This window comes from Triturus cristatus, chromosome 9 (genome assembly GCF_964204655.1).
Source record: "Triturus cristatus chromosome 9, aTriCri1.1, whole genome shotgun sequence".
NCBI lineage: Eukaryota > Metazoa > Chordata > Amphibia > Caudata > Salamandridae > Triturus > Triturus cristatus.
The window spans coordinates 232,226,158-232,252,144 of record NC_140592.1 but is presented as its reverse complement, the minus strand read 5'-3'; the positions used below and the strand labels follow the sequence as shown (position 1 = coordinate 232,252,144).

General features: G+C 42.1%; 1 protein-coding gene across 4 annotated transcripts in view; it reads left to right on the top strand.

Moving 5' to 3' along the window:
• PPM1M (protein phosphatase, Mg2+/Mn2+ dependent 1M) overlaps positions 1–25,987 on the top strand; it is a 198,429-nt gene that overhangs the window by 108,310 nt on the left and 64,132 nt on the right. For 2 of the 4 annotated variants that reach the window (XM_085624804.1, XM_085624803.1), the window contains 4 exons: positions 2,446–2,558; positions 12,853–12,937; positions 22,033–22,151; positions 23,061–23,124. In XM_085624804.1, the coding sequence (XP_085480930.1) occupies positions 2,446–2,558; positions 12,853–12,937; positions 22,033–22,151; positions 23,061–23,124 (381 nt within the window). The remainder of the gene's footprint in view (positions 1–2,445; positions 2,559–12,852; positions 12,938–22,032; positions 22,152–23,060; positions 23,125–25,987) is intronic. The other 2 variants (XM_085624806.1, XM_085624805.1) reach the window with 1 other exon arrangement.

Here is a 25,987-nt window from a genome sequence, read left to right as displayed (position 1 = left end):
TGTCTGAGTCCCGAAATCTATCACGAAGAGATCGTATAGGACTCCTGTGTGCTACGGGGTTGGGATATTCTGCGGGGGTAGTAGATCGAGCGACTCCAGCTTAAGCAGCAGAGCCTCCCAGGCCATCGAAATGGGTTGTTTCCTGAGCCCCCTATCCTCTTCTCTGCGAACACATGGGAAGGATACAGTGATATTCAGGGTAGAGATGTTGATGTAATGTTCCGCAGATATAAACAATATTGTGTTTATTGTATATCACGTTTAATTTTTGAAAACCAGGTTTGTATAATATAACGTAAAACAAAATTTCTCACTGAATGTGACATTTAAAAAAATGTATAGCATTCTTGCTGAGACTGAGAAGGTCTGGAGAGTGCCTCTGAGAGAAGTTGGTGCTGTTAGTTTGGATTGCATCCATGCTGTATAGTCTGGTACTTTACCATTGAAGGCATAACAACCATTTTAGAAGTACCAATGTCCTGTTCGAATTATAGCAATCCGGTAGAGAATTCCTAGTAATGTTCTATTGAAAGTATGAAAGCCCTTTAAATATTTCTGGAACTGTCCCATTAAAGCATAGCAGTCCTTCTAGGTACCGCTGGAACTTGATATTAACCCCTTCAGTGCCCATGACGAGATGGTCTCGTCATGGGCTGCGGTTGCGCTGTGCCCATGACGAGACCATCTCGTCATGAACTCCGCCCGCTAATAGAAAGCCCGGCACAGGGTGGGGAAAGGGCGGGGCACGCAAGAGGTTAAAGGTAGAGCAGCACAGCTGAAAAGTAATGATCGTGCTTCATTCATGCATGAAATTCTTCCCTGAGTGGTGTTGTTACTTTCCCATAAAACGTGTAGTGTCCACCTAAGAAAACTATTTCACTTTTTGCAGTTTCGATCAATGGAACAAGAAGTAAATGGAATGAAAACGTGTACAGCGCACTTTTACCCAAGCAGGGTAATTTGGCACTAAAGCCTTGTGCAGAAAATAGACCATGAAATAAAAGCAAAACAAAAAAGCAGTTGATAAAATAAAAAAGCAGACCTCAGTGAGCATCATACATGCTCAGAGTATTAAAAGGGAGCTCAGGCACCATGGTCAATCTAGCTGTTGTCTCACTGCTGAGATACTGAACAAGAAAAACTGCCCACACATCTCCATACTCATCCCACCTAAGGGTTTTACTGTAAAAACACACTGTTATATTTGCTTTCTCAGTGATTGTTAAGGAATTGTCCTGCATATTCAAAAATATTGTATTCATTTAATGTTCTGATTTCAGATCATGCCTGCAAGTAATCATTTATTGTTCAGTTAATTTAAACTTTAACAAAAGTGCAGCTCGTCAGTATGATTTCAGAACAAACAATTTGTGCCTGTACATTTTTTTAAAAGTAGGAAGCAGTGGTCTGTCGAAAAAGCACGATGACCAGAACTAAATATTGAGTGAGTCATGTGTCGAAGTAGGGTGGTTTTGTTTTTAATGGAACATTACCAATATTTCTCAGGAGAGTGGCTATAATCTGAAGAGGAATGACAGACAAGGGTTAATGTTTGAGGATGCCATGGATGGCATAAGCAACTTTGTGACAAACCCAAGAAAATGGATTTGGATAAAGTGGAGCTAACTGGCAGAACTTGGTTTGAGAGGAGTACTCCATGTTGAATCCTTCTGAGGCACTGTTGAACTGAATGCTATTTCTGATGTTAACTGGCTTCAGTGGAATAAAATTTATACTTTGCTTATACTTGTTCCTAATCTTTCAAAATGATTCTAACGAGAGTGTTCTCAGAACTGCAATAGAGTTTTTCTTAGTGTAGTGTGTAAGCAAATTATTGCTTTTGGTACATTTCCACCACAGCCTGCAATAGCCCACCACATATAATTTCCTACAAAGACAGTTTGTCCTTAGGAGGCGGACTCCAGAGATTGAAAACTGACGACCGCTATAAAATAATATGGATTATCAGGTTTTAAAAACAAAATTATCAGGGAAAGTTTAAAAAAAATTACTTGAGCAAAGTAAATAGGAAAGTGAAACTGGGTCAATACAGATGAGGTAAAGATGGACAGTAAAAAACATTAAAACATCAAAAGAAGAAGGTAAGTGGAAAGCAAAAACATGAGGAAAACAATTGGTTAAGAAAAAAGAAGGATTGAGTTAAAGTGGGTAGATGTGTGGCAATAGGTACATTTTGTCTAGGTACATTCTGAAAATGTAGATAATATGGTTAATGACAGCACTGATTCTGAGTTTTTAAATAAATTTAGACAAAGCATACTCAAGTAAGCATTATTTGTCTGGAGATTAGAGACTTTTTGGGATAAGATTAATTTCTGTAGGGGCATTTGAATGCTGTTTCAGGTGTTTGAGACAGGAGATCCACAATATCAATTATTCAGATATTTAAATCTCGGTCTAATGAAGTCAATTTATATTTCACAGGATGAAATGATTGGTCAGGAAATGACTCTCACTAGCCAAGCAGATGGCTGTACAGCTCTGGTGGCCTTCTATCTGCAAAGAAAGCTCTATATTGCCAATGCTGGAGATAGCAGGTGAGTTTGCTCACCCTGACAGTAGAGTAATACATGTCCAGACTAATCTAGATTGAAAGTTAAAATAAAAAGTGAGAACTTTTAATGAGAAATTTGACTTGCGAAAATATATACTGGTAATGGTAAGTGCAAGAATTGAGAAAGGAATAAAAGTGAGAGACAAGCTAAAAGAAGACTAACTGTAACTATAATGTTTTCTGCTAACAGCTACATATCACCCCTAAATGATCTCCCCTAATCATTTTCCTTAACGTATTCTACCTTATTGACTTTGCCTTGCAGTCCGATCCTGTTCCCGGGGCTACAGCCCAGATGAGCCACTGGACCAACCCAAATATTACACACTTCAAAGTTGGTTTCAGTTACTGGTCTGCATTATCCCTACAAGACCTAGTGAAATGCTGCAACCCTCTATGATGCCAGCTTACCACCTCTTCCTCTCTGGGATTGTACCCACAGGGGCAACTTTGGCAAAGAGAAAAAACTAGGCAGAGGTTAGACACAGGTCCACATTATTAGCAATTACCACAAATGTTAGGTCGTAGGTTAGTTCAATAGTCATAGGAGTCGGCAGTAGGAGTCAAATGGCAAGGCCTGGTGCAGTCAACGACTTTGCATCCTCGGGCATCAGTGTCAGCAGACCGCGATCAGTGACTGTGCCCCTCTTGGGACCACAAGAGCTGAATAGTGTATGTGACTGGCTTATCAGATGTTGCAGCCGCTTGACCCATGTTGGCGGGCATTTGTCTCTAGCAGATGTTTCCTTTTTGCTCAGGCTAGCACACATGTAGGTGCTTAGGCAGACTAATCTTCTCAAGAAAGTTGCCAACTTAAAGTAATGTCACCTTATCTCTGGGAGAGTGGCTGTGCTGTCATGCAGAACTTGTCACATATGATTGCTTGGAATGCTTTGCAAATACTCTCCCTTACTTGGTCAAAAAAATGTTTGGACTGGAACAAAACAAAGTGGGGTGGTTTGGATCCCATTTTGATTCACAATTTCCAGGCAGGGGTGTCTATCTACTGTCTGCAGACTCTGAACCGGTTTGAATCCTCAGATACAGCCTTTGTGCAAAGTGATTGCTCTTGCAACAAGTACCAGTGATGCTGGCTCTAAGCAAGAGAATCCAAAGCAAGGGCATAGTGGTCACCTCTAGCATCTACCAAACAGAAGTGCTTGTGAATAACTAATCAGCAGCCCTTTGCTAACAAAGTCCTCATTAAATTTTGAAAGGCAACACTGTCTCCAGTGTCTCTCACTTCATTGTCTGGATCTCCACCTTCCTGCCACAGAAATGCAGGCTATACATACACTTCTACTATCTGGGAAAGCTAAATCCATCCTTCAACCTGTGCCAGTCAAAACCATTGACCATACAAAAACGATCCCACTGGTCCTACTACCATACGTGTGTCACACAGGGTCAGTAGACCATGTTCTCTTTCTTCTGACACAGAGAAAGGGTCTGATAATAGTAAAGATTCATAAAACGCTGTGTGCTGTCACCAACTCTCTATGTAATTCACCCTGGGCATAGACAGTAGTACAGTGTCCACTGTGAGGGCATGCTTTTTGGTACCTTCCAGGTCACTTAATATACTCTGGAACTCTCATTATCAGTGACAATGTGTATTGTGAATGTCCACCTGCTGTATATCGGGCCGAATGCATTCATATATGAAAAACCCTTGGAACCCTTTTCTGTTGGCTAAGGTACCTGGAAGGGATGTCCATTATCACATTTACTCTTTTCCTTGCCAGTTGAGCCCCTAGTTAAGTTGTTACTTCTGGATGAGACATAATATGTGTCTGTGCTCCGTGATTTGAAGACCGCATAGCTATATATGAGGGCAAACTTATACCATATATTTAAGTCTCTCAAGTTAATTATGGCAGCAAGCTAAACCAGCATTCTCAATGCAATAGGTCTCGCATTTGCGAGCATTTAAGCTATTGGCATTGTGAATGGCAATGCCTTTTATTTATGTTTTTTTAAAAGGAATACATATATAAAAGACATTGTTATTTTTAATGCCAAGAGCTCCACTCTCGTAAATGCAAGACCACTTTAATGGTGGTCATGCCCCTTTTTTTAGATGCTGCTCGCATATTCAGGTTATAGTGAGCAGTGTCTAAACAAAGGTGCCGGGCAACATTAAATTGAAAGCGAGTATGGCACTTTCACGCAAAGTGAAGAAAAAATAAAAGTAATTTCAAAAGGTTCTCTAGTGTGGCAGCTAAAATGAAAGCGGCCTGCTGGTAATTAAATAAGCACGGCCGCTAAAGGGAAAGCGGCGGCGTTGATAATTAAATAAGCGCAGCCGCTAAAGTGAAAGCGGACCCTGTGTATATTAAATAAGCGCTGCCGATATAGTTAAAGCGGACCGCACTGTTTATGAATAAATACATTACATAGAAAATAAAAGCAGGCGGGTGCTGCGATGTAGTTGGAGGATTAGGAGAAGAGCATTAAAGAAAATAGTGCTCACCAACTTATAAAGCAGACCATGTAACAACCGAAGTAAATGGGCCAATCCTTATGGGAGGTTACCAATGAAGTCAAGGCGGTACTAAGGCGGGACTAACAAACCTATGTGTGAATCAAAAGCCAGCATTTACGAAGGGCAATGACACAAGCCAATGACAAATATGGGCTGAGAGTGGGTGGGGCTTCAAGTGCATACTCCAATACAACATACCGCAGAGCAGTGCATGCGCTGCCCAGGCTCGACCTAAAAACTACCACGTTTAATTGATACTTGAGGTAGACTGAACTACATCCTGTGCTTTCATTGCGAAGGACTTGTGAAGTCGGGGTCTGCTGTACCAGTGGCATTGGGTGACTTTTGCTTTCTAGGGATGTTCATTGCTAATAAGAAGTAACAGGTTGACAGGCAACATCACCTCAATGTCAGGCACGTTAAGAACGGATCTTCTTAATTGGAGACCCTTACCTTTATCCCTCATTTGGGAAAGTATCCCTGATCAAAATAGCAGCATTAGGTAGGGTCCTGAATGCTATACAAAACTATCAATAGAAGATCCCTCCTCATGTGGCATTTGCGTGGCTGATGGTTCTTGCCCCTCAGATGACCCTGCTGAATATACTTCTAGCTCTAGATACCACAAGATGTGCACAACCTCTCATCAACATCAGCCTAGCTGTGTTGAAGCAGGACATTGTTCAGAACTGAAGAGTGTCTGACGCTGTAAATCTCACAAAGTGGATGGCAGGTTTAGATCTCTGCATGGTACTGGAAACACCTATGTATGAGGATGGAGATGTCTCAGAAGCATAAGAAAAGATGGGGTTTGAGGTTGACTTCTAGAGCTTCTTCACATGGAGGTGCTGTGACCACTGTTATCATGTACCAGATTAATTCCTGTGGGGCGAATTATTATTTATTTATTTAGGAGTTTTATATAGCGCTAGCCAGACCCGAGGGTATCGGAGCGCTTTACAACAAAAATAGTGGTGAAATCAATCAAAGAAAAACAATATGGTACAGTTGAGTCATGGCAAATCAAGAGTCTGAGAATATAATATCACATTCTTGACATAAAAACGCATTGTATGAGAGTCATAACTAAATTGATTTGAGTGAGGACCTGTTACTGGAGGGGAGGTCCCGGTACCCATTGGATGGTGGGTGAGGTAGAAGTCTTGATGCTCAGGTGGCTGAATGCTGTGTATTGCAGGAGTTTGCGTTTGAGCAGCGGCTATCCAATCGGAAGGGATCGGTTGAGGAAGAGGTCTTTGAGTTGTCTTTTGAAATTTACAAAGGAGGGGGTGGTCCTGATATGGACTGGAATGGAGTTCCAGATTTTTGGCGCATTTCCCGAGGAGGAACGAGATGCGTTTTTTTGTTTGTGAGGAATGAGGAGTAGAGTGTTGCTACTCCTGAGGGTCCTTGTCTGGCCTGCTTTTTTGAGTTTCGCGGCCAGATAGGCGGGTTTTCCGGTGTGTAGGGCTTTGTGCGTGAGACAGGCAGTTCTGAAGTTCGCACGCATTTCTATTGGGAGCCATTTTAGTTCTCTGAGCGCAGGTGAGATGTGTTCAAATTTCTTTACTCCTGTGACCATTCTGGCTGCTCCGTTCAAAGTGGTTCGTAGGGGAGCCAGGTGGGATTTTGCTGCTCCTGTGAGGCTTGCATTCCCATAGTCCAGTCTGGACAGCACTAGGTTGTGTAGCTTGTGTAGCTTGTTTGAGGTCATTCGGAAGGATGAAGGGCTTTATTTTGTTGAGCAGTTTGAGGTTGAGGAAGGTGCTCTTGGCGAGGTTTTTGATGTGTTTGGTCATGTCTAATTTTGGGTCCAGTATGATACCCAGTGATTTCACTGAGTCGGCTGGGGTGAGAATGCAGTTAAGAGCCTCCAAGGCTTTGAGCCAATCTATGACTTGGGGGTTTTGTTCCTTGTTGGAGATAAGGAGGATTTCTGTTTTGTCTTGGTTGAGTTTCAAGTGATTGAGTGATAGCCAGTGTTGGACTTCTTTTAAAGTGTCATTTAGTCTTCGGATGTCGTCCATGGAAGAAGTTTCGAGATAGATCTGGGTGTCGTCTGCATAGAGATGGAAGGGGATGTTGGATTTCTTTAGTATGGCGGTGAGTGGTTCCATGTAGATGTTGAAGAGTTGCGGGGAGAGGACAGATCCTTGAGGTACACCCTTGTTGACGGGGCGTAAGTCCGGCAGGATGTTGTTGATTTTTATCTTTTGGGTGCGCTTCTATAGAAAGGAAATGAACAATTGTAGGACCACCTCATACGCTCCCACCATTTCTTGTAGTACTTTAATGAGTAGTTTCTGGTCAACCGTGTCAAAAGCTGCCGATAGGTCTAAGAGTATGAGTAGACAGCATTGGTCATTGTCTAGAGAGTTACGGATGTCACCTATGACGTTCAGGATCGCTGTCTCTGTGCTGCATCCTTCAGGTCGGAGAGATGTTCACCGAATACGGTGGTGTTGCCAGGTGGATGGTATAGGAGGTGGCATGGTAGAGTTTTGTTATCACTCAACTTAATGTTGGCAGTTAGACATTCAAATGAGTTTTAGTTGAAGGATTCAATTTCCGTTATAGAGATGCTGTCCTTGTATATGATTGCAGTACGCCCACCTTGTTTGATTTTTCTGTTTTTGGTAATGCTTGAGAAGCCTGGGGGTACAATCATGTCCATGAATGGGGCAGAGAACTCATTGAGCCATGTTTCAGTGATGAACATGATGTCTATATCGTGTTCAAGGATGCTTTCTGCCAGTTCGGTAGCATGTTTTGTGGCCGATCTACAGTTAGTGAGTAGGCATTTACTGTTGTTCTCCTTGTTGTTAAGGGGGGCCATGGGAATAGAAGCGAGGAAGGCAGGTGGTCTTGCCGATCTGGGAGGGGAGCGGTCTCTACCGAATCCGGTGATAGCCTGGATCTTGGAATTAGGTGTGCTAGTGGAGGATATTTTATATGAGGTGGCAAGTTCCATCGCCTCTCTAATGGGCATAGCTGTTTTTGTTCTATTGGGTCTCTGTGATTGGTTTGTGAGGGGTGTTGTTTTCCAGCTGTGCCATTGAGCCTTTAGAGGTCTAGGGTGTTTCGTATTGTTATTGTTGGGTGTGGGGTGTGGGAGTTGCTGAGAATTCCGGAGTGAGGTGAGGCAAGTTGTGATTTCATTGAGGCCCACGATTACCGTTTCAAGCTTGCTTTCCAGTAAAGCGAGTCTCTGATTTGTCTCCCAGGAGTGGGGGGAGAGGGCTTCGGGGTGCTGGCTGTCATGGGGGGTGTTGCCCAGGAAGGAGGGGAGGTTGGACTTAAGATAGTGGCATTTGGTGGTAATGTTGCCGGAGTTATTCCTGTGTGTGGCCTTGGACCTGGGGTGAGGAGGGTCACGACGTGATTCGTGTGATCGCCTCTGGCTCGTGGGTAGAGTGAGCGAGATAGGAATCCATGATTGAGGATTCGTTTTGGTAGTTGATAGTGTGGAAGAGTAATTTAGATGGGGAGTGGGTAAGTGACGGTCAGGGGGTTGTAAGGACTCGTCTGGGGCGTGCCACTGGTTGGTGTTGGTAGGAAGGTGTGCTTTGCGCGTTTCAGGGGGGAGATGATGGGCGTGGTTGTTGCTCAGGGGGGGCGGTTGGCATTAATGGTGTAGCTGCTCGGGCGAGAGTGTTGTGAGTGATTGAGGGTGTTTCTTAGCGAGGGGAAGAGGTGGTCGAATGCATCTAGGTTATCATTGTTGGCTTGGATCAAGACTGTACCATTAGTGTAGATGGTCGCCGAGGTGTTGCCACTACGCGCGGGTTGGTTAGGGAATGAGATCGTTAGTTTGGAGCTGTATGGAGTGTTAGATGTTTTGGATATGTGGAGGTGTGTTCTCAGAATGGTATTCCAGTTCGTGGGGCTTTTGGTGTGGAAAATGAGATCCATTTTCATCTGGCCTTTAGAGGTGCAGTGGTATATGTCGGCGAATAGTGTATCCGGGTGTTGTCTAATGAGTCTATGTTTGAAGATTCTTTTCGCTTTTAGTGATAGGTTGGGGGGAAGATGATGGAGAAGAAGTTGGGGCCATGAGGTTTCATGCAGTGAGGGGGGGTCATGGGAGGTTGTGGTGGCTGGCGCCATTGGGTCTCCGTTGCGATGAGGAGGGGTAGGACCCCGGAGTCTTAGTTAGTCAATTGGAATGAGTGGGCTGGTACTGTGAGGTGTTTCCCGTTAGTGACCTTTACCAGGATAAGGAGGCAGATCGAGGAGAGCTATGTCATTTGGTTCCAGTACGTGCTCAGCGTTCAGGCTCAAGGTATGAGGTGACTGGAATCTAAGGGGCTGAGTTCCCGTACTGTGATCCTGTGAGATGAGGGTAATGGGGATGACTGAGGTTTTATACAAGTTCCAGGGGTGGGGGGGGGTTCCGAACCCCTTCCTAGGGCAGCACAATTGTGAAGCTTTCTTCAGGTTCCAAAGAGCTGAGTTCCTGTTCAGGGAACCTGTGATATGCGGGCATTAGGGCCCTCAGATCAGGTGAGGGAGAGGGTCAATGAGTGATAGGTTGGGCAGGTCAGGCATCCGACATTTTATGGTCAGGCATTGAGGTACTGTGCCCCTTGATTCTCTAAGTTGTATCCTCGCGTCTGAAGATTTTATCACTGACCTTGTCTAAGTTATGAATCCAGTGTCTAGGGTGAGTGGGATTATATGCGTTCTAATCTCATGCAATCACCTGGTGGGAGAGGTGTAGTACCGGTCAGGCCGCGATTTTGGTGTCAGGCAGTTTCGAATGGTGTTCCCGTTGCAGAGAAACAAGCCTGTTACTCTTTGATCTTGGCTCCGCTTAGATTGAGATTGTTCGTGGGGTTTATGTCTTCCGATCAGATGGTCCATGGAATAAGTCACTTTATGTTGTTTTCAAGGGTCTTGTCTCAAAGTGGAATGATAGTACGAGACCGGCTGCCATTTTGGTGTCAGGCTTCATTAGCGTGGCTGGGGCTCCGGTTGTTGAGATAGCGCTTTGATTTAACTAACGTTTCGGATCCGATTGGTAATCCGTTTCCGTGGGGTTTGAGATTTGGGATCTGATATTCCGGTGCGTGGATCTAAACCGCTTAGTTGCGCGGGAGCTCGCTCAGTGGGAGAATGATAGCCGCCATTTTGATGTCAGGCATGGTGACTGGGGCTCCCGTTGCTGGAACAGCACCTCTGTTGGGTCTAGTTCCAGATTCCTCGTGGATTCATCTGAGGGCTCCTTCACGACTTCAGTGTGCCAGTGAGTGTACCCCTTCAATTTGTTTCGAGGGTGTACATTGGTGCTACTTCCCGTTCTTGGTGGGAGTGCGGATGCCTCTGATGGAGGGGAGGGCTTCTCACTCCGTTGCGTTGCTTATGGAGTCTTACAGCAGTAATGTTATCCGGCAGGGCTGCCTCCCGTGGCTTTCTGGTGCCGAGTGATGCTGGGGACTTGTTGGGACTCTTCCGGGTCTAAGCGTGGATATCCCGGACCAACAGCTTAGGGTCCTTCAGCCGCCGTTCTCCTCCGTAGGCGAGGGTAAAGAGGAGCGGATCTAAGATCCCGGTGGGGGTATCGTAGCGCTATTTTTGGGAAATCCTCTTGGCGTTGTTGCATCGGTGAGTCCCTTGGTCTCAGAAGGGGTCGAGGGGGGGTGGGGGGGGGGGGGGGGGCGGCCGGGATTTACACTAAGAAGTGATCCTTTGCCCCAAGTGCTCGCTCTTAGACCTCTCCCCCGGCGGCCATTTTCACAATCATGCAACGCGTTTTCTGTTATGAATTTGCAATTGGTTTTGAAAGCATTACTGATTTTTTTTTTTTCTTTCGGTTAGGGTTACTTTTAAGTGGCAAAAAAATGGATTAGGAATAAATAACTTGCCCTCTTGCGTTTTTTCGCCTAGCGCTCTTGCTTTTTTTGACTGAAGTGATTTAATTTCCTAGATGTCTCAATAGACCTTCGGTTTTATAATTGAGAAAACCCTTATGACTTTCTGTGACAAGCCTTTGTCGCTAATCACGGACCTTCTCCAGGCCACAGAGTGGCTAATGAATATTTTTTAGCTTTTCTAATTCTTATGCCAATAGAGTAGTTCAAACGTCCCAGCCATTATACACATTTCAGGCAAGGAAAGCAGTAGCGGCTTTCCAATTGTATGTCTGTATTGTAGATTCTTTTTGGGCTTCCCAGCACAGCTTGTATTCAGGCTAGGCATATGCTCTTTTCCTCCCTCCATGTACTTAAGCTGTGATGTGAATGTTTCAAATCCTGTGTGAAGGAGAAAAAGTTGGACAGCAGAGTGGGGAAAATTACCTTCATGGTTATTGCAGGGATAAAAATCCCTTCTCTTTCTCTACATCCATCCAGCCATCATCTCAGTCAGTACATGCTATGTAACAATCTAGCATTTAGGAAAGAATAAGCATGTGGTTGTTATTGTTGTACTTATATAGTGGCCGAGCTCACACATGAAGAGGTGTGGTTGCAGACTGAGCAATTCAACATTCTTTTACACCAGCCACCTTTTTTGGAGCTTTTATTCCAGTCCTGCTGTTATCACATACAAAGTCCAATCAGTTGTGAAGAAGGAAGAACAAGGACCATGAGAACCAGAATGATATTTAAGGTAATCTGTCCCGATTCTGTCATTGTGGAAAAGAGTAGAAGGCAACATTGAGATTGAGGTTGTCGCAAGCAAATGAGTCCACCAGCTATGGTCCCTTCTCTAGAGGAATGTTTTGGAGCATCCAAATTAGATCAATAAAGAATTTCAAGAAACGGGGGTTACTACTGATGGAACCCCAGGTTACATCTTACTATACAGTGTAATCAAAGTGGTTTGAAAGGGGGGCACCGGCCATGGCCCCCTTTAGTGTATTGTAATGTGGTGAACTAACGGAGAGAAGAGTATTGTTGTATGTGTTTGGAAAGAGAATACTGAGTTGGATACAAAATAGGAGTGGAGACCTAGACTTCATGGCATTCTGTTACGTTTGTTGAAGGCTATTGTTGATGACCGTCAATTAAGTGGCTTTTGTTCATGGTGTTCATTTACCAGCATGATTGGGTATATATTATCTGTTTTGCTATCACCTTATTCTCACATAATGTAAAAAAGGAGCCTATTGATATGATGATACAAACAGTTAGTAAGATGTGGAGGTATCTGTGTCATTGTAACTAAAAGGATTATTATACACTCTGAATTTGCTCTGCCGGAAAATGCTTCAAGTAAAACACATCATGGTCTCTTTGACTTTTCAAACATTCAGTTCTCCCTTAAAACTGCCCTGGGATTCCATACATTTCTCCAAAGATTGTAAATATAAGAAACTTAAGTGGTTAGAGACTGCCACATTTTGAGGAGTGGTCGTTGTTTATTTAGGCCTCAGAGCAGTGTTTTGGCCTCTGGGTTACAGCAATATTAAAATGATGTTTCCTAGCAAGTGCTTGACTTGGTAAAGGAGAATGCTGGGATGTTAATAGCATTAAATGTGGGTGTGATAAAATAAAAATTACGATGGAGAAGAAAATTTAAATATATGTGACTGGCAATTGAATAAACTGATGGATATCCTGCCACCTGAAAAAAACATTTTAACTATAAATATTTTTTACTAAAAAGAGCCTTACAAAACAAATCAAAGAAATGACAAGGCAACTGAGCTATGCGGTAATAGAACGCGTACCCTAATTCTCGTCAGCATGAAAGGAAGGTCCTTAAATAGAGTGATTACTGCCTTCATATGTGCTAACCTTGCATCCTTCTTGCACAGCTGAACATTTTGCTCTTGAATGTCCTCCTACAGAGCCCTTTTGGTCCAGAAGCAAAGCTTCCTGCAACTGAGCACGGAATTTACACCAGAGCTGGAAAGGAAGAGAATCCAGCACCTGGTATGTGCCCAATAAGTGCTTTATTCCATCTGTAGTAATAGTGTATAGGTGGTATTTGTTCATTCTATAGGTGGTCTTCCCCCAGGCAATGATTTTAGTTTCAGTTTTAAATCCATAACAAGCCTTTACACTCATTTGACTCAAAGGACTTACCATAAATTACCATAATCCTTTAAAAAAACGAATCATGTTTAAACGCCATGAAAATGTGCACTAACTTATGTTCTAACATGTAATTGCTCCATGACTTCATAAATAATAAAAATGCTTTCTCCTCTATCAACACTGCCTTAAGGTTCTTCGGCATCTACTGTAGTTGCGGCCTCTGATTTTCCGGGTTCGTCTTTACTCAACAAGCACCCATTCTCAATGCGATATTAGATATCCCTTGAACTATTGCGCCTTGATTCTCGGCTCCTCATCAATTAGATTTCCCTCTGACTATATACGCCCCGTCCTTCACATTGCCTGCTTTTCAGATGCCACTTACTCCATGAGAGTGACATTGTGATATTCCTGTACGCCATGGCACATTGCTGTATCTCAGACACCCTTTCATAATTGTCCTGATGAAGATCCTCACATTTATAAAGGATCGAAACGTCGCTGACATTGCATGCAGACCCTCTTTCTCTTTATTGAAATTGTTTGGGCTGCATTGCTTTTATGCAGATTGTGGAATAAATAATTAACTTTTAAGTCTAGTTTGTCAATCTTGTTTTCCTGAGCACACCGTCACATCACGTTTGCTTCACTACCCACTATTATTGATGTCAATGAAAGTTTATTTGTAATTTTACATATCAATCTATTATGTCAAATATAACTTATTTTTGTTATCCAAGACAAATTCTTTTTCACCTAGGGACCCTAGTTTCCTAAGGCATTATATACCCCAAGTCCATATATACCCCTGGTCTTCCTTGTTTCTTGAGACAGTGCAAGTAGCCAAAATTGAGGTTCGTACAAGCAGGTGCAACAAAACAAAGTATGTACTCTACAAGCAGACCCTACCTCCTTCCTAAAGGGCAAAAATTTAATTCTTGATCCAGACACCCCAGTTTCATTGAATTTTGTAACTGGACGGTAAAATCTGAATAGGTCAGAGGCACCTCTCCCCAGACTTTTTTAAACCAGAGGAGCCTAATCTTTACTCGCAGACCATAATTTGGCTTCTTAAGTCACTTGTAAATTTAGGTAAGAGTGATTTCTATGCACTTGAAAACAACAGGGAATTATCCAGTCTACCAGCCCTCACATACAAGTCTATAATCATGCCGGGGCGATATTTTGTTATCCAACTTTATCTTAAGTTCAGTAGCATACAGACAGAAACAAGCTAATACGCTACATGATAAAAAAATAACATATTAATGAGAGTTACTGGGCATCAATATGAGACTGATATACAGCTCCCCCCCCCCCCCCCCAAACTCGGATTTACCTTTTTATGTTTGGCACATTAAGATAATAACATAATTTTTATAACATTGTCACTAATTAACCTACATTCATAGAGATTAATAGCTTCAATTATTCCCTGTTGTTATATCTGGAATACTTGGCAGTATATGTCAGATAGCATTTATTATGGCTTTAAATATTAAGTGTAAAGAGTTAGTTTAATGTTGCACTCAATGCAGCGAATCCAGTTTCGTGTAAGGCCCAACTCTAGCCAATGAGGTGAAGAGACTCTGAGCTCCCTTTCCCCAAAGGTTTCCAAAGCTCAAATTTGTATGTATGTCTAATTAAAGGGAAATCCTATACAGTTCTGCTCTGAAAAAACTTCTATCCTCAAATAAGACAATAAATATTTTTCCATTATACCCCATGGGATCTCTTGGTGCGTTTGAAATTACTACATTCACCACTGTTGCAAGAAATGTACTTGTCTCTAGGAGGCTAGGCCCGGAGCCACCTGTGACTCACATTTCAGACATTTAGGTTTTGCCACCGGAGAAGCACCTTAGAAATCTGAAAAATGCATTTTCCAATGCTACTAGACTTGTGCATATGACCCTCATGTGTAAAAAATGTTCCCTCTAAAACTCTGCAGGTTAGTGATTGATCTTCTTGCAATATCAAATTAGGAATCTGCCTCCACAATGCATCTAAAAGCAAAGCACCAACAAGAAGGAGCATGTAGAACATCACTTGTCTGAAGACAAAATGGCAAAGTCTTCTTCGACAGAAGTGATTTTAAACCTTACTCAGCTGTCTGTAAGTCCAAACTACTAATTTGATGCCACAAACCTGTCACTATGCTTATAGTGCAGAAACCAAAGTACATGACATTCACCTCCATCTGAGTTCCCAACAACTAAATTCTTCTTAAAAACATCACCTCTTCTGAAGAAGCCACAAGTTGTTTTGTTGACAATGGAGAGAATGTCCCTTGATTGCAAAGCCTAGCAAATCTTCATCGGTAGCTACTTCAGCAATTACTTCATCAACCAGTCATCCATATCACTATCATTGATGCTTGATGTAAAGGTCTAGGCAATTGCCGTCCTCCTTATGGATGCCGTAGACCATGATCTCATCAACCTCAAGACCTACCATGACTATGCAAGCTTTGAAAGATTGTATTTACTGTTCTCCTGCATCAGTGTATCCATTAGTAAAAATTATACTGATTCCAAAAGTGCAGGTCTCCTAGGAACCTTCCTTAAACCAGCAGCAGAACAGGAAAAAGACAAAAAGTTTTTCAGTGAGGATTATCAAAGAGAAGCAGTAGGCCACATAAACATGATTTGACTGAAGAAGAAGAAGAAACAGACAAAGAAGTACTACACCATAGGTGCTGTAATTGTAAGGATTATCTATCTGTGAAGAAAATCTCTTCTATTCCCACCATGTATTATTGTACATGTTCCTTTGTATTTCCTTGACTCACTTAAACAAATAATGCAGGAATTCTTTAACAAATGTATGTAACAAGAACCATCAACCATACTACCATTGTCAGGGGCAAGAGGATTTCAACTGCTTCATTCCCCCGCCAATCTACGGGACCACCTTGTACAACAAAAATAATTCAGCCCTTCATAAATGTGTTGTTCAGCCTCCCCCGCTATCTCCGTCATATGTGAAAGAAAGAGATGAATGAAGAGAAAATAATGATGTTGAAGGTGGATAGGATAATACACATGGAGAATACAGTCCCCCATGGACATAACCAACCTGACAGAACAGGTGAATAAGATAATTAAGTGGTAGATTAAGTCTGTACTGACCCCAGTCTCCTCTTTGAAAGACTCATAAAAATTCAATATTCGGGTGGCAAATTGTTGCCTATTGGATGTTATGAACAAACCACTTAAAACGATTAAAGAAATCGCTACTTTGGATCACATAATGAGAGGAAGCGATGTGACGCATGAAGAACCGAGTTCAACCTCAGCTAATATCATACCGCAGGAGCAAATGTTATGGAGTCTGGTGGCAGAAATGTGTGACCTTTTAGACAGAGCCTATTCTTCAAAATCCTATGACCAAATCAAAGGACGCCGCAAAGATCACAGAGCACCAGACCAACCCACACATAAAGGTGCGCTCCAGTGACCAGAGCATACGATCAAGGAAGATGCACACGTCCTACTCCATGAGTCATCCACTCTGGTGTGGGAAGGATCCAGTTATTGGGTAGAAGCAATACACAAAACGCTTTTGAAGGGGTAGATATCAATACTTCAAATACCATTGAGAGGCAAAGTGTTTTAGGATTGAAGAAGGCTGAGCAATTTCTTAAAGAAGCAGGGATTCCTTATGTTAATGCTTTAATGCATTCCCCCAGGACATGGTCGGAATAACTATCTCACCTCCACAGTTTTGCGTGACATATTTTCATATTCATTTCCACCTACAACATTGTTGATACCTTCCTTTTATGGTCACTGACCAGTGCCATGAGTTTGATGTTCTGGCCTTTGTCTTTAAATCAGCACCTTTTATTTTCACCATTCACTAAGTATATTGCATTTCTGGTGGCACACCTCTAGCATTTCAAAATGTGTGTATATTCCACAAATATGAGTCTCTGCTTGGTTTCATGTCATTGTGCATTCTGGTGAACCCCAAAGCTCTGTGTGTGTATAACATACAAGAAGTGCAAGAGTCTTATTTGTTCAAAGTCTCGGGCAGTTAGAATACAATCAGACGAGTTGCAGAATAACATGTTTAAGTTCGACATAATAAATTAGGAAGAACTCAGTTCTTCTTAATCCCAGAGGCCTTCTTTACAAAGTACGACTTTGGACAAAACAGATAGTGACTCGACATATAAGCATGGAACCCAGGGCAGTACTATTAACTATCAAAGCCTTTCTCATTAGCATCATGAGTACAGAGAATCTAAGTCAATAAGATGTGCTGTACTGCATTTGAAGCCATTACAAAGCAATGGGGTAACCCATGGTAAACCAAAGGACCTGGGTATAGTTTAATACAGAAAACAGGGTGGTCCTGATGGTCATATCTTAGTCACAGAGAGGACAGTACAGAAATATGTTGTACCGCTAACCAAGTCAATTAGTCATTCTGTATGCACTTTCTTTGACCATCAAACAGAATTTATGTGTCAATGGATGTATACATTAATATCCTATTAAGAATAATGATATGATCTCTATAACGAAGTTTTGTTTTTCTTCCTGTTTTCCCCTGGTGTAATATACATTTCTCTCGCTTAATGACTAATTGATTTGCGATCGTGAGATTGATTTGTGGGAGGAGTGCAAGAACATCAAACAGAATACACTATGTACAATGGATGGCTTACACTGAATTTAGAAAAGCTCCAAACGTTCCATTAAAATTTAGATATTTTTTATATTTGTGAATTAAATAAAATATTTAATCATTTGGTCATTTGTTTGGTGAATACATGTTTAAGTAATTTTGTGTATTGTTCTGCAGTTCAAATAAACTAAATTGCTTAGACCTGGGTTTCCGGATTCCAATAATGACTCTGTGGGGATTCCCTGGATTCCAATACTGATCTCATAGCTGTTCCTGGGTTCCAGAAAAGATTGAATGGGGGTCCAAAGTAGTGAGAACCATTGGTATAGATGCATGACTGCTGCTTCAGCTCTCTTTGCAGGCATCTTGTTTATTGATATTGACAAAGCTGAGAGATGTAAGACCACTCAGACATTGACAAAGCACTACTGCTTGAATGTGAGAGCAAAGGTGGAAGCTGTTTGACAGGCAGGCGGAACATCTGAACCTTCTGATATAAAGTGAGTCTCATTCCCGCCTGCATATATTGTACAAACTGCTGTCTTGTCAAAACTCAGGCCTTCGACTCAGTAATCAAATGTCAGGATGAAAAGGTTACTTACCTGTAACTATAGCTCTCCATCTTTCATAGATTCACTAGTGATCTTCCCTTAAATGAGATTCAGTAGTTCCTTCATCCTTTGACTACTGATTTGAAAAATCTTAACGAAGGAAGTATCTTGAAAAAAGTCTAGATCAGAGCCTCTCCTCCGCACTGGCTGATTTCTGGATCTTACAATGAGGTGGATAACCTGCACTGTAATGTTAAACTTTGTGTTTACTATCACTGCTATTAAACATTTACTCCAGACTGGAAAGCATCCGATGACAAGGGACAATTCAGGCATGTGAATAGGTAAAAGGTACCAACGATGGAGAACTGTTGAGTTTTATTCTTCTTCTACAGTGACCTTGGAGAGCAATCAAGTGATTTATGTAACTTAGAGTTAGTGTGTTAGATTAGTGTAGTGTCATCCACACAGAGCTTTACGGGGATGTGACCTTGCTACAACTTGAGCTGACATGATTTCATCATTATTGTTTTGGCAAATCCACTGTATAAAGGTTGAAAAGAAGGAACTCTGAAGGTATCCATGTACAGTCTCTCTAGAGGTCCGCATTCTGTCAGACAGCCTACTGTTGTTTGGTCCAGGTGAACTGCAGCCAATATTCAGTACACAGAGCCTGGACCTTACATAATAAGGGGAGTGGTATCCATGCAGACTTCAGCTTACCCCTCTGACTGCTTCAATTAATAATTTGTAAAGATACATTGCCATGAGGCCGACACTTTTCCAGTGTGCACAATCAGTGGGGGACACTATTTTCTTCTGGCCAGGCCATAAAGTGTCTAGGCAGTACCTAACATATGTTCCCAACATAGTCAAGTAATGCTATGAAAAGGTTTCAACCACTATCTCCGCTGTCCAATTTTTACATGAGGACCAATCTACAATTTTTCTCGAAGGAGATTTGCTCTCCGCCCAAGTACCTGAAAAAAGTAGGAAAAGCATTAATCAAGAGAACTGTAAAAGTGCAGCCCCGGTGCGGTAGGACAGAGGAATTTGAAGAAAGCCTTGAGAACTAAAATCAGAGCATACTTGATGGCATATAATCTCCTATCTCATTGTAGATTACATTTGCATGCAATGTTTAGCACCCTGAAGCAGACTTTGTAGACCGTTGTAATGTAGACCATTGTAAGCCAGTGCAGTGTTTTCAGCAATGATGAAATGCAATCCTACATTTGGTTTATTGGAATGTGTTCAAAATATGAAACCAAGCTCATTCAGAAGCACAGTACAGTAGCCTCCTACACCATGCTGGATTGTATGGAGATCACAAGTGTAAGAAATTAAAGATAGCACTAAGATTCAGGTCTGGCAGCAATATTCCATAGAATGGCATATGGCATCCCTAGCAAGTAAGGCCACCTGAAACATGACTATCTGAGACTTAGTATGTATCAGTATGAATATATATATATATGTATGTGTGTGTGTGTGTACAGATATATATATATCTATAAATATATATATATATATTACCTACTGGCGGTCGCCAGTAGGTAGTTATAGTTAGGACCCTGTTTCCATAGGAAATCTGCAACATTCTATTTTGAATAACTTTGGCGCCGGTTGACGAATCCTCGCGAAATTTTCAAAACTAATGGGGCGCTACGCTCCGCTCCTACCCTGAAAGTCTCGGGGTGATTCGTCAAGCGGGGGCTGAGAAAAAAGGGGGGTCCCAAAACGCGTTTTCCCCATGCATTTTTCCATAGGACCTTTAGACACAGCTACAGCCCGAACGGCTGAACAGAATTACTTGTAATTTGGCAGAGAGGTAGCCATAAGGTCAAGGAAGTGCCTTTTGTAGGTCTGGTGTAAATCTGTTCAGTAGTTCCTGAGAAAATAGCATCTAAATCAATATATATCTCTGTGGCAGCGCTCCGTGCGCTTACCGTGCGCTTACGGTAAGCTTACCGTACGCGTACGGTGCCGTGCGCGAGCGCGTTTCTGATTGGTTGTTAGATCAAAGTAAACATTCGAATCGGTCGAAACCAGGAAGTGTCGGCCGCCATTTTCTCTCTCACACTCTGAGGGGGGGGAGGAAAAACAAAGTTGGATAACATGAAAAGGGGCAGGCTAGACAGCTCCTAACCACCTAGCCATGGTTAGGATGTCCCCGAAGGACCACCAAGGCCAAAAATTATTATTTTTTTTTTTTTTTAAAAACGCCGTACAAATTCACATGCAAAAAAACAAACTCCACATATTCCCCCCCCCGTGTGCAAAAGGTGCTTGCAGGGCACCTTTTGTGCATGGCATATTTCTTAGTAGAACATTTAATAGATAACCTTTCACAACGAAGCGCATAATATGTCCTCCGTGTGCGGACGGTGCGCGAAGCGCATCGTGCGTACATGGCCCATCCAGCGTAACGTGGGCACGCGGTGCGCGTAGCGCACCGCGTGCCCACCGTGCGTGCACGGCACTAACTGCGTAAAGTGGGCGCGCGGTGCGCGAAGCGCACCGTGCGCGCATGGAACGAACTGCGTGAAGTGGGCGCGCACGGCACGAACGGCGTAAAGTAACTTAGCATTTAAAAAACCGTACAAATTCACTGAAAAAACCATAGGTTTCACACACGTTATAGTTAGGAATTAGCATTTAAAAAACCTTGCAAATTCACTGAAAAAACCATAGGTTTCACACAAGTTATAGTTAGCTGTACATTTCACTCGTAAAAAACCAATGAAATTCCACGTTATAGTTAGTGCAGGCAACTATAACTCACGCGACCGCAATCCTCTGCTGATGCTAATACTGTATTTAGACACTTATTTGCCCATGTCTTCTTCCATTAAATTTTAGCTAAACATATATTACAAATATTTTTTTTTCATAAAGACACATATGTCATCAGCAGAGGATTGCGGTCACGTGAGTTATAGTTGCCTGCACTAACTATAACGTGGAATTTCATTGGTTTTTTACGAGTGAAATGTACAGCTAACTATAACTTGTGTGAAACCTATGGTTTTTTCAGTGAATATATATATAGATATATATCTGTATACTAACATACACAAAAATATATTACACAGTGGTGGTCGCCACTGTGTAGTTATAGTTAAGATCTAGTCTTCATTAAAAAAGTCCAAATCTTTTTTATCCACCTCAGCTCCTTCCTGGAAAGTTTCAGTTCGATCCGTCAAGTGGCAGGCTAGAAAAAAGGGGGGTCCAAAACACAATTTCCCCATGCAATTTTCCATAAAAAAAATTGAACAGCGATACCGTAAAAATGGCTGAACAAAATTACGCCAAGTTTGCCAGAAAGCTAGATCTTGGTCTGGAAAGTGGGCTTTCTTTGATTTGGTTTTAATTAATGAGTAGTTTTTGAGAAATTAAGGTTAAAAATCGTTATATATCTTGACAGTTGGAGGCTCACAAAAGTCCCATGATCCTCAACTTAAAAAAATAAAGTGATCTGATTGGCTGAAGGCGTTTTCTTGGTCATCAGCTGCCTCGCTCCTCCTGTGGGAGCTTTCACTCTGATTGGTTGGCCGTAACATTAGGAGAAATGTTGTGGCTGCCATTTCAGGCCATGGGAGCTAATATTTTATATATTTCATGGGTACAGCCAAAAAATTGAAGTAGTATAGGGCCATCCCTGTACAGAATTAGCAATTGCACAAGTTCATCCACAACCAGTCCGTTCAATATATTATCTTCAGACCTAAAAGAGAAAATGTCTGATTGTACTGCAAATTATAGATTGTAAGTCTGAACCCGGACCTAATTCTTTGTATGCAGGCATTTATTTATCCTAAACTCTTGGCTGATGAATTTACACGGTTTGAGTTTCCACGTAGACTTAAAAGAGAAGAGCTTGGCCAGAAGGTGCTTTATCGTGATTACTACATGGATGGTTGGTAAGTCAAAAAAATAGGTGAAACTGACAGGTGGGACAACTTGTGAGGAATGACAGCTAGCTTGCAGGTGATTGGTGTTGTGAGTCAATGTTCTATCAAATGACGTGATAGAACTAGACGTCTTCAGGTGAGTTGTGAGGTGCAGTAATAATGATGAGATTTGTGGTGTAAGACTGAGCTGGAGTTAATACTAGTGCGATAAATTGCATTGCATTAACAGTTGAGTTTCTCTGGTGAAGTGTAGGAAAATAGAAGTGTGGAAATCTGAGATGATAGGGCTCTAGTGCTGCAGTTCTGGTGTGTGGTGCAGTAAGATTGAAGTAACTGATAAAAGTTAAATAATGTAGGTTCGGCTGTGTTGTACTGCAAGCACAATAGCAATTTGATTCAGCTGGGATTCTTGTATGGAGGCAGAGGGAGTGCAAAGGTTTAAAGATAAGGTAGTGGACAGTAAGACACTTTCATGTTAGTTTTATACTTCAATGACATTCTTGATTCAGGAAAGGCAGGATTGTCATGCCACGTGTTTATAGACTGACAGCGGACCACAAACCTCTGTTAGATATGAGATGAGCAGTGGTGGAGCTACAATGAACTCTTTTGTTTTGTAGCTCTATCCATGCTCATCCTTTTCTCTAACTTAGACCCCTCTCCATATTCACTACTGCACAGAGGGCACACAGTGGGTGAATAGCTCTAGAGCCTCTGGTTTTCTGACTCAAGGGATTCGCCTATGCTTATTTTGCTTTGTCTTGACTGTGTTGTGCTGAGTGTTTATTCAAATAGGAGCAAGTTTGGCAATGAGTCAAGTGAGAATGAAAGTGTGGATGTTGTGATGTTCTTGATGCAATACAGGTAATTATGTATGAGAATTGAAAATATACCTCAGATTTCTACTTTGTTTTTCAGGGGCTACAAAACAGTAGATGAAGCTGATCTGAGGTACCCTTTAATTCATGGGCAAGGAAGAAGGGTAATCACTTTATGGTTTTGTACTTATGGATAGCTACATTTCAATCTGATGGGCTTACGAGATGTGTTAAAAGCAACATTATAAAGGTTACAGACTGCCTTTTCCTATCTGTAAGGGCAAACGTTAGAGCTTTGTTTTACAATTCTAGGTATAGAAACTAAGCTCTTATTAGCAAGCTGGTAGTATGGTTTGAGCACATTTAGGCAATTTCATAGCAAGCTAAAGAAATTAACAATTTTGATATATGGTGGCAGGACTGGTTACCTCACTGGTGAACTGTTGCCCACTGTGAATAGGCTGTCCTAGTGACTGGGTCTGTGCAAGTGCTGGAACACTTCCTAGTCTGCATTTGCTGTGTGCCACATGACTTCAAACCGAAGATAAAACAATAAAAGAACCCCCACCTTGGTTGTGAGCTCAGTAAACCTTTACAAATGCACCCTACACAAAAGAACCATACATACAAGATAAACTGGTTGCCATACTATGTTTTCTTAATCTGTCTTTTTGTCAGTATTCGTTTCACTTTAAAATATATACCCATCGTTATTGCATGCGATTTCTTTTAGAATTGTCTCGTTAATTTTTATTCCAGCTTCTTGGTTTTGTGTTTTTTGTTTGATTTAATGGTGCCCCCGAAAAAGACTTTTCATAGCTTCTTCCTTGCTAAATTCTAGACCCTCTGCGATTTTATTAGTGAGAACATTAAATTATTTGAACATCATCTTGATTATCCCTGTGCAAAGAATTGCACCATGTAATGATCTCTAGGGATATGCGGATTAATTTGAGGTCATATTATAAAATAGAAATAAGTCCTTTAAATTCCCAACAGTTTTGTTAAAAAATTATGTTTTGCTTACACAGTATTGCAAACTGAAAAAACTACCGAGTGGATTGAGGATACCATTAAGACCAAATCTTTGATAAATAGAGATTTTTTTATAGAAAAATAGGACAAGGTCCGAAACAAATGCAACTTGGCTCCTCATGATACAAAAATTAACCCAAGAAATATAATTTGATCATATAGATCAAATGAGGGAATGACTGGGAAAGAAGGCTGACAGCATGCTCTGAGTGTGAGCTTGGTGTCCTTCAACAAAATCCTGTAATATCCTGCCCCATCCCCAATGGGTAGACGACAGCTCCATCACTCTCTCTGCATTTTAGGGGCTCTGCAGAGCCAGCAGAGGTGTCCTGGTGGAGCGGGCAGCATTGGCAATGCTTGTTGGTTCGAGCCTCCTCTCTGCCCTTTCAGCACTACATGATGTCTGAATCTATACGGTAGACTGTGGGGGTAGGTGGGACACACCGCTCCTAAGTGAAACGATTGGCAGCAGTTGCGGGCATTCTTGATGGTCCCACAGCCAGAAATTAAGAAATTTGATGGGGGGTGATTTTACTCTCTGGCGCAAGGACGAAGTGGCAGAGGTGAGTTTGGGTTTGGCCTACGTCTGCAGCCCAATCTAGACCAGTAGAATAAGGGCCTAGTAGGCTGTGGTTGGTGGAAGTTAATCGACTGGAAGGTCTGGGAGGCCCCTAAAAACCTCACAAAGATCTGCACTGGACACACCCAGGGTTGTTTCAGTCACGATGTACAGTAAGGAAGGCCCAAGCCAGTGGGACCTAACAGTGATGTATTATTGCGCCCGGCCCAGACTGTTGCCCATCATGACCGATGCAACTTCTTCATGGAACCTGCTGACTTTCTGGACTTCTATTGGAGGATTTGCTTACTTGAGGGAGGATTTGATGGGGAGTCTTGAGAGGGCTGTTTGCGCTCCGACATTCTCACCCAACCCTGATTAAGCAGGTTTTGTTAAGTCTTGACGATTAGTTTAACTTTCCCATCCATGAGTATTTTGCCCCTGTAAAAAAGGTCTTCCTCATTGAGCAGACCCAAGACCCTCACTGCAATAAATGAGTAGGCGAGAAAAATACTGAGGCCTTAATCTGACCAGTACTGTGTTGTAATGTGGCGGACGTTGCTTGCAGTACCGGATAGTGTGAGGCTGGAGCGGGCTGTATTGCTCCTGTGAGAAGGTGGGAAATGATTGACTGCGCAGACACCCCAGAGCCCCTGGGCGGACTCTCCCTGGACTGAGATCCACCGGCTTAGCACATGGGGTGGCTTTGGGGACCTGCTGGTGGCATGGGCCTTGAGGCTGCTTGCACTCTGAAGCAGATACTGCAATAAGTGACTGAAGATACATGAAATGGCAGCAAGGGATGATTAGCGCCGCACTACCTCACCGTACACTGAGTGTAAATGCAGAGAGTCACTGTTGCCCACCTCCTAGGTCCACTGCCAATGAGCCCCACAATTGAAATACAGAAAGAAAGCACAGAGAGGCAACATGAACATAAATGGCACAAATGCTGGCAAAACAAATCTTTCCCGACTCTTCAATGAAGTTAATGCTTCTTTTAATAGTTCCTCAACCACAGATGTGGAATACAAAGCGGATGCAGCCAACGCGTTTCACCCTGAATAGGGCTTCATCAGGGCTGCAAACATAACATAAATACAGTCAAACAACAAAACAATAAAAAGACTAGCAAATCAAATAATAAACACAAAATTAGCTAAAACTTCCAAGATTCCTATCCACTCTCGAATTAGGTGATATCATCTCTATTTGTTGAATCTTGGTCTTTAGGAATTTATTATATTCCTTGCAGACAGTGTTTTCATAAAGTGAAATTTCATTAAAATAGGTGTCCAAAAGCAAAAAGAAAAACAGAACTGCCAACCACCTGACAAAAATCCAAGGAAGAGCCACAAAAGAAAACCCGTGCCAAGAAACAAAGCCAGAATAGCCACCAGACAGATACTTCAATCAGAATACCTATCTAATAT